General features: G+C 40.6%; 1 protein-coding gene across 1 annotated transcript in view; it reads left to right on the forward strand.

The window, feature by feature from the left end:
• WDR70 (WD repeat domain 70) overlaps window positions 1–14,131 on the forward strand; it is a 136,295-nt gene that overhangs the window by 92,422 nt on the left and 29,742 nt on the right. Inside the window, exon 11 of the mRNA XM_055698637.1 lies at window positions 6,531–6,630. Within this exon, the coding sequence (XP_055554612.1) occupies window positions 6,531–6,630 (100 nt within the window). The remainder of the gene's footprint in view (window positions 1–6,530; window positions 6,631–14,131) is intronic.

Consider the following 14,131-nt stretch of genomic DNA (forward strand, 5'->3'; position numbering starts at 1 on the left):
GGAAAATCATACATTTGCTAGGTTAGCACAGTATGGGTTAGAGAAGTTATGAAAAGATACAAAGGAGCATGTCTTTTACATCTTCGTACAGTTTTCTCATGCAGTGTAAAAAATCCCCAAAGGAAGTCAACTGTGAATAGTTTCCAAAAGCTACTTTTATTAGTAATATTTATTGTTTTTGTGGCCAAGATAGATTATTTTTTCAAATGCAAAGTTTGATAGTGCAGCCAAACATTCAGCTGGGGTTTCATTTTCAAACCATTAGGCAAATATTTAGCAATGCTTTTAAGAAGCCATCTTTCTAAAACAGTTTCCTAAAATCTTTCTTGATGAATTAAATTAAACAAGAAATTGTTTCTGTTATTGTTCATATTCTTAGAAATTGAATGCTGTAAGTGGTGAATGAAACATGGGCAGATAAGAAAGACTTTCTTACCACTCTACAGCGGCTGAGAGACATCTCTAAGGCAAGCCAGCCTGCTTGCTTCCTATTTTTTTTTGTCTAAAACCATGTAGAGTCCATTGTATCAGGTGCTTGGCCTCATTGCCTTCTGTGTAAATGCTAAGAGATTTTTTTTCAGTTAAGTGCAATTTTATCAATTGCAATTAACGAAATGCTAAATCATTTTTCACCATGAGTGACTGTACTGCTGTATGGCTTCTCTCCTAAGCATGCTATTTTACATAACAGCCCAACTTTTTTGGCTATGCATTTCACACTTGTGTTTTTCTTTTTGTTCATACTTCCATGATAGAATGCATGATTTGTTGCAAGGGGTTGAAGATTTTATAAACTTCAAAAATAGTTACAGAGCTGTTATCTCTCTCCCCCCCCCCCTCCTTCTTTTTCTGGTTATGTAGGTTTTTCATCTCAATACAGTTGCTCAAGTAAAATTGCAGAGTATTAAAAAGAAAAACCACAACAAAAAAGCGCCAAGTCTCTTATCTGGTCAGTAATTGCAAATAACTAGGAAAACTTCTTTATGAAATGCATGTGAAAGATGATTGGACGGTATTGAACCACTGCTGTGTATGAGAGATAAAAAAATCCCAAAGACTTGCCTCCCTTAGAATATCATACCTCTAACCAGAAAAAGGTCTTAGTGGTCTTAGTTGTAACTGATGAGAATATAATGGGCATGTAGCACAGTTAAATACAATTGCCAATTAGATGTTCTGTTTATAGCAAATAAAGTTAGGTTACTGTATTCATAATTGGTTAATTAGGATTGAGAGAAAGGGAAGAGTGTTTAAGGTCTGCTAATGATACATGTAGATGTCACTGAGCTAGAAAATCACAGAGGAGAGCAAATCCTATAACAGTGTAATCATGTAAATACTAAAACCTCAAATTTCACAAGTTAATCTTGTTTTGCATCAGTATGGTCATTACTGAAACAGCATCCAGTTCTGCACGACAGGAAGTGGTATTGAAGAGCTGTCACATAAATTGAAAGCCCAAGGATCATGTTCACAGAGACTTAAGGAAAGCATCTGATACAGTGTACAACTGCCTACTCGGGGAAAAAAGCCCTGACAATTCCTGAATTCAGCTGGCATATGTAGAGCTGATAATTTGTAAGTGATATACTAAACCCAGAAAGTACAGTTATATTTCTTTTCTGGATTATAATTGAGAGGGAAGCATATATGCTTCCTTCAGTAGATATGACCAAAAGGGGGCTGGGAAAATAGCCATTTGGAGAGTGTCTGGTGCCCTGAGAACCTGTCTGTCTTGTCAGCTGTGATCACAGCTCCAAGATTGCTGTCTGTCTCTGGTGGGATCACTGGCAACAAAGACACAGCAAGAAGGTTTCTGGTTTGTTTTCTTCTTGCAGCTTTGTAGCTCATGCCTTTGTCACCTTGAGACTGGCCTATGATAATATGTTATATTGGAAGGCTTTTATGTTTGTTAAAAATTATCATTTTTGCAGTTGAATGTCGTCAGTGTCAGCTAAGTTATTTTGCTGAGAGTATCTTAGTTGGGTGAAACCACCAGTTTAAATCTTAAATGGCCGTATATGGCTTGGGACTTGCCCGTCTGGCATCTCTGCCCAGCTAGTCCTGCCTGTCTGCCTCACATTTGAAACAAGCGTAAATCCTGATTTCCAGCTCTCTGAAGGAGTGTTGCAAACATTCCTTGATGTGAAAGCAGGGGAACAGCTGGTAGGTAAGCATGGGAGGCATCTCTAGAGCTGAGCTCCCCTGTTCACAATACACCTTTCTTGTGCTGGAGCAAACTGGAGTAGATTGCACATTGCTAGTGGCACACTCAGTGTTGGATAGAGTTCCTTTTGGTGTAGACATGATTGTGGTCGAATGGTTGACTGTATTCACACTAATAAATGAGCAAAATTTTGTTATGCATCTGCAGTACAGGGAAAGACTGATATAGCAGTCTTTGTGATCTCACTTTCCCCAAGGCCTTCCTTAATTTATTGCCTCTGCTTTTAAAAAGAATCTTGAAGATGTCAGGAACGAGAAGGAAAAAGAATGTCGTGGCTGGGACATTTGTTATTTCGTTAAAAGATGGTTGGGAAGCATTATAACCTTGGGAAAGCGTGGGCTTAACTGTGGAATATGGTATCCTAGAAACAATGTGGAAAGTTCCACAATTTCATTAGTTAAGCTTTTAGTTGTTTTTCTCAGGAAAAGCATCTCAGGTCCAAGGACGTGGCTTGGATTTGTGTGGTGAACAAACGGACTAGTTCTGTCGTCGTCTTTTCTAAGAACATGTTTTATTTAGGATTCTGGAGAAGGAGAGCGGTTGTATGATGCAGAACTCTAACCATGAGGCTCTGTTGTTGGTCATTCATTTGTGATAAACACTTCATGTGGCCGATGTCATCACTTCCCATATTGGTCCTCTGCAGTCCACCCAGATTTTAAGGATATTCATTACTGATGCTCCAGTCATGTACACTACTTTTTTTTTTTTTTTTTTTGTAACCTCTTCCAAATCTTTTCTCTGGCTTCCTTTTATCCTCTGGTTCTCATCCCCTCTGTGAAGACTGCGGTGATATTGCAAACCTTGACATTTATCTGTTATCCTAGTTTTTTTGCTACATGCAATTGTGTCCTTTCTCACATGTGCTTTGTGTTTTCTGCCTGTCATCTCGTATTGCACACAAGTCAAGTCAGCTGTAACTGCTTAACAAAAATATATGTGCTAATACAAAGTTAGAAAGAAAGTGCTTACATTGCTGGAGTTACTTGCTAGAAAGCCTTCAAACAATTTGCAGAAGATAAGAGTGTGTTACTGCAGAATTTGCTGAAATAACCTTGAAAAAAAATTAAGGACTGATGAACTTGTGGGATTTTTTTTTTATAGTGTATGACTAGTACTCCATAATAGCAGGCACCTCAGAAACAAAAGGAGAGGGTTAATGAGGGAGAAATGTAGATACACTTTGCCCTAATTATTTGTGTATCTTTATCTAGTGTTACAGTGCTCTCTTCCTTCCCCTCCTGAATCAAATGTTTGAATTGTGTACGTTTATTATATTGTTTCATGTCTTTCCAGCAAGAAACATTCTGATAACAATTTTTTTTTGCTAATGATTTGTTAGCAAGATTAGACATCTGTTAAAAATGTTCAGAGGCCAGAGGCCAAATACATTATTTTCTTTGAAAACTGCAATGAACATTTGCCGGTGTATGTAAAAACTCCTTGTTCAACCTTCTATCATTTTTAGAGCAACCTTCAATCATTTTAGAATATTTGATTTAGTATTACAATTCAGGGTTATATGCTTTGCTGAATAATATATGGAGGGCAGGCTTGCAGAGCTCAAAGTTAGGAAAACAATCTTTTCACTGGTAAACTGAGCAAATTTATTTTAAAAGACAAACAGAATTCCTGATGCAATCTTCCTGTCTCTTTCAGATGAGTCTTGTCTTACATGAAATCCTAAGGCATTGAAGCTGGATAGGGAGGTTGGGCTAAATTTTTTCTCATGTGTTCTTTTTTTGTGATTGAGGGGCAAATAATGTCTGAGTCTTAGATATCTGTATGTTGCTCCTTTTTTTTTTTTCATGGAACAGTTGAAAAAGGGTAAGAACTGGTTGAAGTATAGGTACTTCATTGAGAAGGCTCCGTAGTGGGTGATGTAATTAAGGTGAACTGTTTAATTCCTGAAAGATACAGTTTAGGTTTGATTAATGGTTTCATAAATTCATGCTAAATCAAATTAGCATATTTGACTATAGGAAAATAAGAAAACTGCTTAAATATTTTGTGATTTACCATCTATCTACATGTACATAGATGTTTGGGGTTTTTATGGGTAAAACACAAAAGAAAAGGCATTGGTTGGACCCCAAATATTTTTATTTATTTTAATGCAAATCAAAACAAAAGGAAGGAATTTCAGATTGATTGAGGATGAAATGAAAGAAAACAAAAAACCACCCTTGCGTTAAGTTGGACATCAAAATAAAAAACCTCTCATTTTAATACATGTATGTCAGTGTGACGTTGCCAGGGGGGAATGGGAGTATTGAGTAGACTAGTGTTGTGGAGCCCAAATGAAGTTTTTCTGATTTATTTGATATGGCTAAATACCACACTGCAATCTTTTAGTAATTTTTGAGGTGTTTTTGCAAGCGTCCATAGTATTTCTTAGGTAGAAAATACATCATGTTACTTGCTTGCTGGTGTTTAACAAATATTAGAGAAAATTTTCTGATAGCCAATTCACATTTTGTCCTTTATATGTTGCCACATAGTTGGAAAATTTTATGTAATAGGATGCATAAAGTATGTTTCTGAACACTTATAAACACCCCCACCACAGACATACATTTGTAAACTTCAGTCTGTTCATAGAGTTTCTTCAGGATACGCACAATAGGCTAGAAGTGGCAGTAATTTCGAAACAAGTACTATGGCTGAATGTAGGCTGTTACATTCTATCCCCCAATACTCCTTTGTTGAGGAGTCATTTGTGGAGGGAACAGCTTCTGTGACTCCTCTCAAAACTCGACTAAATCAGCACACCAAAATAAACTTGCAATCGTCATTAATGTCATCACACAAAGATTCTTTAGCTTTTGGACCACATTTAGAACAAATATTTGAAAGGTTAAACAACATTAATTACTTTACTAGCTTGGATCTTTTGCATACAAAATAGCCTATTAAAAGAGTCTTAATAAGGTGCGTAGTCAAAAATTAGAAGATACGGTAACATGAGGACTCCTGTGCAAGCTTAATTCCATCCATATGTTTGCGTTTCAGGATCACATCCTCCTTTTTCATTCTGTAGAACTCTATCTCTTTTAATGTATAGATTGGAGAGTAATCACTAAGCAGCTGCTCAGTGTTTTGTCCTCTTACTGTTGAGGGTGTGATTCCAGATCTGACTTACTGCATGCTGTTCAAACTCTCCTCTGAAAATATATGCTTCTATGTGTATTTTTGCATTTTGTTCATCACTACGGTAAATAAAGGAATTTAAGGCCACTGATTTGTCTTTTCCCCCTCTGTATAAGGAATAGCGTATTTCAATCCTTGTTTTACAGGTGGAAAGCTGAGATACTGTTGCATAGGCAACCTTTACTTTTCGAATGCTTTATTTCACAGCTGTAGGAACTGGTTTTATGTTAGGAAAAGAGGGCAAATGAGAACTGTAATTTCCTAAGTGTTAAAAAGGAGTTAACCAAATTCCTTCATCTCTGTTGCTCTCTTTTTCTCATTTCTTCTGTTTTCCCTTACTGTTTATGAAAGGCATCTTGGTATCTTAGCTGAGAACTTTGGTTTGGTTGGGAAGAAGGAAAGCTTGATTTTACAAACGTGCTAAAATTTAATTTGAGGTTACTTCCTTTTTAATAGAATTCTTAGGGATTTTACTAAATAGCAACTAATAAGAAGTCAGCTCTATACAAGAACAAAACTTTAACCTGAAAGTAATTTCTGCCTCTCTCTAGGATTATTGGCAAAATAGAAATAATTAAAAATAAACAAACCTCCTTCCCCAACTGGAATTTTATTGCAGCTAAATGGAACACAAACCTCAGAATATTTGAACTTTATTGTATTATATAAGCCATGTATTTTGCCAAGGATTAAGTTTGGAAAAAGTAAGTTCTTACAATCCTTCTTTTAAGTCCTTTCCCCAAAGTATGTGTGTTGTATTTTTGTATTTTTTTCTAAGTATAAGCCTGCCTACAGGAGTGTTGAGAACTGTCTTAAAATGTTTTTTTTTATCTTAACCAGGTGTAACTACCTTTATTCAGTGTTAGTCAGAGTTTTCCAATAGCGCTGATGATGTGTAAATGCGGACTGTGTAATTAAACCTATGAAAAAGTAATTTTTTTCATTCAAGCTATTATTGTGAAAGCCTATTCTGAAAGATGTATGACATTTTTTAAAAGGCTGTAGAAATATTTAGCGTATGTGCCTGCTAAAAATGCAGGGGGTTCTGTTTAAATTTAGGAATAGCCTCAGAGTACACAAAATGCTATAAAGCAATCTTCATCCCATCTTGAAACAAGAAAATTTTCTGATGTTTTATTTGTTTGACAAACAGGTACACACAAAGTTCCACTGCAGGCAAGCCCATGCTCCAGGCACTGACACTTCATGCTTGACATTTTCTTATGATGGTACTGTCCTTGCCAGCCGGGGAGGTAGGTGACTGAAAGAACCCTTTGATGTGTTCCATGTAAGGCAATTTTAAATTTACTAAGTTAAATGGTTTGGGAAACAAGCCATTTAAATCTTATCATCGTTAAAAGTAATTGGTTTTGATGTTGGTAAGATAGTAAAATCAGATACTAGTGATTTAAACCTGAAATGTTTCACAATTGACATGTTCTATTTTGATACACCATGCCATACTGTGTTCCTGAAAGCACATTTTAGAGCAATTAAGGAAAACTTTGCTGTTTATATTATACAGTTCCTGATCTGTCATCTTTTCTAGCATTAATAATATACCAAAAGGAAATCACTACCTTAAGTAAAAATAAAACAAGACCAGTTTCTTTACTTAGTTCTTTCTGGGAAGATTACTGCCCCTCAGTAACAGTATCTCGGTTCTGGAGTTAGTAATTCTTCAAGCAGCTTTCTTATGCAATGTCTGTTTCTGTTCTAATTGGAATTTTTATCTAACTTACATTACAAACATCAAGAGGTGATGACTGGAAGTGAGTGGCCAAGATGTGCTGGAATGGCAAAAAAATTTGAGATGTCTACACGACAGGAAAAAAACACTTGTGTTTTTAAACTTCAGATAAACTTTTATTAAAAAGTCTTAGATAACAGAACAAGTCTGGAGAAGGCAGATACATTTGAAAACACACTGACTCCAGTATTGAGTGTATGGGATAGGATGATGTCTGCCTGAAACAGCTTTTCTTACAGAGATTTGTCTACCCAATATTTTGCAGGCAGGTGCAAGCACACAATCCAAGCTGTTGGATGGAAACCAGCTGTAACCAGAAGCCTATATGCATAATGTGTATGCATTAGCATGGCCCCAAGGCCAAATAAACAGGCTGAGGGAGAGGAGGTATATGTTAATGTCAGCTAACATTGTGCCTAACATATGTACAGGACATCTGGTCAGTTTAGTAGATAGACAAAATGAGATCATGTATACAAAATACCAGGATAGAGGTATTCATAGATGGCAGAAGCTCTGAAGCAGGGGATATACTTCCAGGCTAAGGGCTGTAGCTTGCAAATGCTTTGTGTCCTCCCCCTGATGAGTAGAATGACACTGGTGGCTTTTACAGCAATACGCAGCTGCTGTTGGATGCTGCCTCTCCAGTTATTTTGTATGTCTTGCTACATTTCTAAGATTCCAAATATTTTGTTCCCCAGATCACATCTTTCAGAGTAAGATGATGGTAGTCTTGTCCTTGACAGCGCTAGGCTTACTAGGGCAAGCTAATGGCACTTGGATTGTTTTTTAATTACTGTTCAGGTTCTGGGGTCCAGAGTTCTATTGGAGAGTTCATTGTACTCATCATGAATGAGCATTAAGGGGTTGAGGTAAAAACTCTTAACCTTGCTGGTCCTTACTGAACCAGACATTTACTGTGTCAGAACCTTCTCCTGCTTGGAAAATAGGTGAACCATCTGTCTTTCTGTTGTGGGCTAAGTGAAATGCCGCATCTGTCTGCCAGTGGTGTTGCCCCTGAAAAACTCACCCAGACATACTTTATAAGATTTAAAGGGAAACCTCCGTGTGCTTTTAAATATCAACAGCAAACAAGGTTAGTACTTACATGAGGAATATTGACTAGTGCTATCTTGAAACCTCCATTTATGTAAATTCTCTTATGTTTCACATTTATGAATATAGATCACAGAAATAACCTTTGCTTATTTTCATTGCGTATGGCACTTGTGGTTGCCTGCTCTTCCTCATCTGTCTCCATATTTTGTGTTGTGTTTAACAAACTTTCACTTCTGTTTTATCTATCACACTGTGCTCTAAGCTATATAAAATGGTGATTGATTGTTTGCAGAATGTAAGACTGTACAGAAATTTGGCCCTTTAGTGTGGATAAAAATGCTACCTTTGTCAGTGTATTAAAAGAAAAAAAAAAAGCTCTGTGTGTGCTGTGCTAGAGAATAAGGAGGATTCATACCTTATTTTGACTTGTTTGGTTAGTGCTTTAATAGGAGTATTGCTTTGGATCTGTACCAACAAAAGCAGATGTGGATCTAGAATTCATAGATTAACACACCTGCCAAGTGCTGAGGATCAAAGAGCTGATAGTTGTTTGGGGCATGGGGACTTTTCATTGAATGAAAGCCTAATGGATTCTCCTGCATCTGATGTAGGTTCTTTGTTGGATATGAGAGAGATGAGGCAGGGCTCAGCTGTAAGCACAGGGGAAAATGAAAAGTGAAAGACCTTTTTTATGTGAGTTCCCAGTCTTACTCTTCTTGGGTATTAGGTAGTAACTTGACAGAAACTTAAGAAAGTGATATTTTTGCATACTTGTAACCATAAAAGTAACTTTTTCTAAAATACAGTGAGGATAGTATTTGGGGAATGTTTTCTTTGTTTAACAGTGAAGAGGTAAGCATTATGACTGGACTTGGGTTCTGTTACAAAAACCTAAAAAAGCTTTTTTTGACTCTTGGTATGTACAGAATTTATGGAGTTAGGTTTTGCCATAATATGAAGCAATTACTTCATTAATTCCATGGATCTCATGACAACTAGTAGTTTGATAGTTCATTTATTTTCTGTGGTATGAAGTGTGCAGACTCAGTGTCATTGTAATCAGTAAACTTATATAGAAAAATTAGATAGCTTATGCAGATGTATGCTTTCTTTTGATTTCAAGAGGGTTTTTTTGTGCGTTTTCTACTTTTAGTTGTATTTATCTTCTCACAATGCTCTTGAGGAAAAATAAAATGGTTAATTTTGAATTTGTTTTACAAAGTAGAAACACCTTGTGTACCATTTCCTGTTTACTCAAGGATTATGCAGCAGCATGTATAGTCACTTTCTATTTTGTGTAGAGTAATAATATATTGCTCTTTACGGTAAATATAAACATTAGCATTTCAAAGATCAAGTGGTTTTACATCTCAGGAGCTGAATGCTGATGTTAATTTCAAACAATGCCAAAAAAGCATTAATTAAAGTGAAACATGGTGGGATAACTCTCATGACTGGAGTGCTGCAAGGTCTGGCTACAAACTCTTCAGAAGGGACAGGCAAAAGGAACAAGAGGCAGTGGGGTAGCCCTGTGTGTCGGGGAGTGTTTTTACTGCCTAGAGCTGAATGATGGTGACAGTACGGTTGAGTGTTTATGGGTAAGAATTAAGGGGAAGGCCAAAAAGGCAGATGTTGTGGAGGGTGTCTATTATAGACCACACAACCAGGATGAAGAGACAGACAAAACATTCTACAAGCAGCTGGGAGAAGTCTCAAGATCACTAGCCCATGTCCTCATGGGGGACTTCAACCTATGACGTCTGCTGGAAATACAGCACAGCAGAGACGAAACAGTCTGGAGGATCCTGGAGGGTGTGGAAGAGACCTTCCTGACACAGCTGGTCAGTGAGCCAGCCAGGGGAGATGCCCTGCTGGGTCTGCTGGTTACAAACAGGGAAGGACTGGTGGGTGAAGTGGTGGTCAGAGGATGTCTTGGGCATGGAGATCATGAAATGACAGAACTTTCAGTTCTCTGAGAAGTAAGGAGGGGGTCAGCAGAAGCGCTGCCTTGGACTTCTGGAGGGCTGAAGTCTTTGGCCTGTTTAGGAGGCTGGTTGACAGAGCCCCTTGGGAGACAGTTCTGAAGGGCCAAGGGGTCCAGGAGGGCTGGGCGGTCTTCCAGAAGGAAGTCCTAAAGGCTCAGGAGCAGCCTGTCCCCATGTGCCAAAAGATAAACCAGGAGGAAAGACCAGCCTGGCTGAGCAGAGAGCTTTAGCTGGAACTCAGGGGGAAAAAGCAGAGTTTTCCACCTTTGGAAGAAGGGGCAGGCAACCCCGGAGGGCTATAGCGGTGTCGTGAGGTTATGCAGGGGGAAGGTGGAGAGGAGAAAGCCCAGCTAGAACTCAGGCTGGCCACTGCTGTAAAAGATGACAAAAAAGAGTTTTTATGATTATAGTAGAAACAGAAGGGGGGCCAAGGATAATCTCCATCCTTTATTGGATGCCATAGGGGGAACACTGCCACAAAGGATGAGGAAAAGGCTGAGGTGCTTAATGCTTTTTTGCCTCGGTCTTTTACAGCAAGCCCAGCTTCCCTCTGGGTACTGAGCCCCTGAGCTGGAAGACAGGGTGAGGAGGAGCAGAATGGAGTCCCCACAGTCCAGGAGGAAACGGTCAGTGACCTGCTGCTCCACTGAGACACACCAGTCTGTGGGGCTGGATGGGATCCACCCGAGGGCACTGAGGGAGCTGGTGGGGCCAAGCCACTCTCCATCATATATCAAAGTCCTGGCTAAGTGAGGAGGTCTCAGAAGACTGGAGGTCAGCCAACGTGACACCAGTCTTGTAGGTACAAGAAGGGCAGGAAGGAGGATCCAGGCAGCTACAGGCCTGCCAGCCTGACCTCGGTGCCAGGGAAGGTTCTGGAGCAGATCATCCTGGGTGCCATCCCGTGGCACATGCAGGACAACCAGGGGATCAGGCCCAGCCAGCATGGGGTTATGAAAGGCGGATGGACCTGATCTCCTTCTACAAGACGATGACCCACCAAGTGGATGAGGGAAAGGCTGTGGATGTTGTCTACCTGGATGTTAGTAAAGCCTTTGACACCATCTCCCACAGCATCCTCCTGGAGACACGGCCTGCTCGTGGCTTGGGTGGGTGTGCTCTGTGCTGGGTTAAGAGCCGGCTGAGTCCAGAGCGTGGTGGGGAATGGAGTTACATCCAGCTGGTGGCCAGGGCCCAGTGTTGGGGCCAGCCCTGTTTCATATCTTTACCAACGATCTGGGTGAGGGGACCGAGTGCCCCCTCAGTGAGTTCACAGGTGACCCCCAGCTGGGGGGAGCGTTGATCTGCGGGAGGGCAGGAGGCTCTGCAGGGGGGTCTGGGCAGGCTGGAGCGATGGGCCCAGGCCAGTTGTGTGAGGGTCAACCAGGCTCAGTGCCGGGCCCTGCCCGTGGGTCACACCAGCCCCCGCAGCGCTGCGGGCTGGGGGCAGGGGGCTGGGAACTGCCTGGGGGGAAAGGGCCTGGGGGGGCTGGTCGGCAGCCGGCTGGGCATGAGCCCCCCGTGTGCCCAGGTGGCCAAGGAGGCCAGCAGCACCCTGGCTGGTGCCGGGAACAGCGTGGCCAGCAGGGCCAGGGCAGTACTGTCCCCCTGCACTGGGCACTGGCGAGGCCGCCCCTCGACTCCTGTGTTCAGGTTGGGCCCCTCACTGCCAGGGGGACGCAGAGGGGCTGCAGCGTGTCCAGAGACGGGCAGGGGGCTGGTGCCGGGGCTGGGGCACAGGGCTGGTGGGGAGCGGCTGGGGGAACTGGGGGGGGTCAGCCTGGAGAGGAGGCGGCTCGGGGGCACCTTGTGGCTCCCTGCAGCTGCCTGACAGGAGGGTGTGGGCAGGGGGGTCGGTCTCTTCTCCCAGGTGACAAGTGACAGGGCAAGAGGAGACGGCCTCAAGTTATGTCAGGGGAGGTTTAGACTAGACATTAGGAAATACTCTGTCATAGAAAGGGGTGGTCAAGCACTGGAACAGGCTGCTCAGGTATGTGGTAGAATCACCATCCCTGGAAGTATTTTAAAAATGTGTAGATGTGGTGCTTAGTGACATGTTTTAGTGATGGACTTGGTAGTCTTGGGTTAACAATTGGACCTAATGATCTCAAAGGTCTTTTCCAAGCTAAATGGTTCTGTGATTAGCTTTAATAGGCATAGTCAACTATGTGTAGCATTGGGAGCTGAAGGGGAGTTCTCAAAGTACCTTTCTTCCAGTATCCTTCACTTCCATATGTTCAAGGAAGGTGATGCCCTTAAATATTTGGCCAGGCTGGTATGGGTGCACGTGGTGATGAGAGCTCTTCCAAGCCTAAGAGTAGAATCCCCAGTTTGTAACTTCCCTCCCAAGGCCTTTGGCTCAGTGTGAGTGTGGTCCCAACCTATGGTGCCTCCAAAGGTCATTCTTTAGCTGTTGCTGCTCCTCTTGCAGATCCACTGCAGAATGCAGAAGCATATAAATTGTTCTCTCAGGTGCCTTTTCTCACAGAAAGTAGTGATGGTAGGTAGTAGAAGCTTCGCAGAAAGTATTAGATTTCATAAACATATTCTGGTGCTTACTCGTGGTAAGCCTTTTTATACTGTGCCATTGCTATGTTGTATTTTCTTTTTTAAATTCTCAATTCCTATGTTTCTTTGCATTCACTAGCGATCTTTGTGAATTTCTGTGCTTGAGCTTTGCTTTCATGACAGGACTTCCTCTTTAAAATAGGAGCTTCCTGAGGTGTGTTGCTGACTAGGTTTTTTGAGCGTCTGGCAGGACTTCTGCTTCTTTGGGGGCTATTTGCGTCCATGTACTTGTCTATTGAAAAGAAAAAAAATTAGATAAAGTCTTTGTAGTATCAGTGCATTTGCCTTATTTTGAATAAAAACTTTGAAAATGCCTATTCTGGCTCACCAAAGACTTTTTCTAGGACCTAATTGTTACTTCTTGATAAATCCTGTGCTCCAGTATCATTGGCATAATGGTGTCTGACCTGATAGTATCAGACTAGAGCCTGTTCATTGGTATTCTTTTAAAATGGTGAAGAATAGAGTTTGAAATGCTACTAAAAATACTATAAAAGCTTTAAATAATCGTGCCATGCTTTGGAGAAGTCTGCCATCAAGAAAAATACTGAGTGATTTTAGTGGCCTATTTTGAATGCTTCATTCTGAGCTGCACAACTTCTGTTTATATGTTTTTGTTTAACTATTTTTGTCCATGTATGAAGTAATTAAAAATAGATCAGTATTGTTATAGCTTTTGTAAAGAAGCCTCTTAAGCATTGATGGAAGGATGCTACTGGAAAAAATCCCTGATGTTGTGGAAAGTTAATGTGTCTGTTTTCTTAGTGACAGTGGTTTCAACTCCAAACACAGATTAGATTCAGGAACCAATATCATATTTGAAATACAGAAATTTAATTAGAAAAAGTGAATTTGGTCAAAAACTTAAGGATGATAAGTGTTTCACAGTGTTGGAGAAGTCATTCCACTATCATTTCTCCCTTTCCAAATACATAACCATCTATTTCTGCACAATGTAAGACAGTGTTGATTTGAAATCAACCACAACTTTTTGAGTCCTTCTAGAGTATTCTTACTTTTTAAACCACCATATTACATTTTTTTATTGGCAGAAGAGCTATAGCTGAATGTCTGCATCTCCTGCTAAAGCCTGGCAGGACTACAGCTTGAAGATCACGTCAAGGCTCGTTCCACTGGGAACAGAACAGCCTTGGCTGCTAGCCTTAGATATGTCCCTATCTAGGAGATTTGCAGAGTGGCCAAATGGTATCCTTTGCACACATTTATAGAGGGCTGGTGCTTTAGATGCAACATCTCACCGGTAAGTGTTTTTTGTTAGGGTTGGGAGAGAAAAGAGAGGGTTCATATTGCAAGACCAAATGCTTTGAAGTGATTGGGATGGAGTCTACTGGGAAACAATAGGAAAACGGATATTCCCAAAATAGGGACTCA

The sequence above is a fragment of the Falco cherrug genome, chromosome Z, assembly GCF_023634085.1.
Source record: "Falco cherrug isolate bFalChe1 chromosome Z, bFalChe1.pri, whole genome shotgun sequence".
Classification (NCBI taxonomy): Eukaryota; Metazoa; Chordata; class Aves; order Falconiformes; family Falconidae; genus Falco; species Falco cherrug.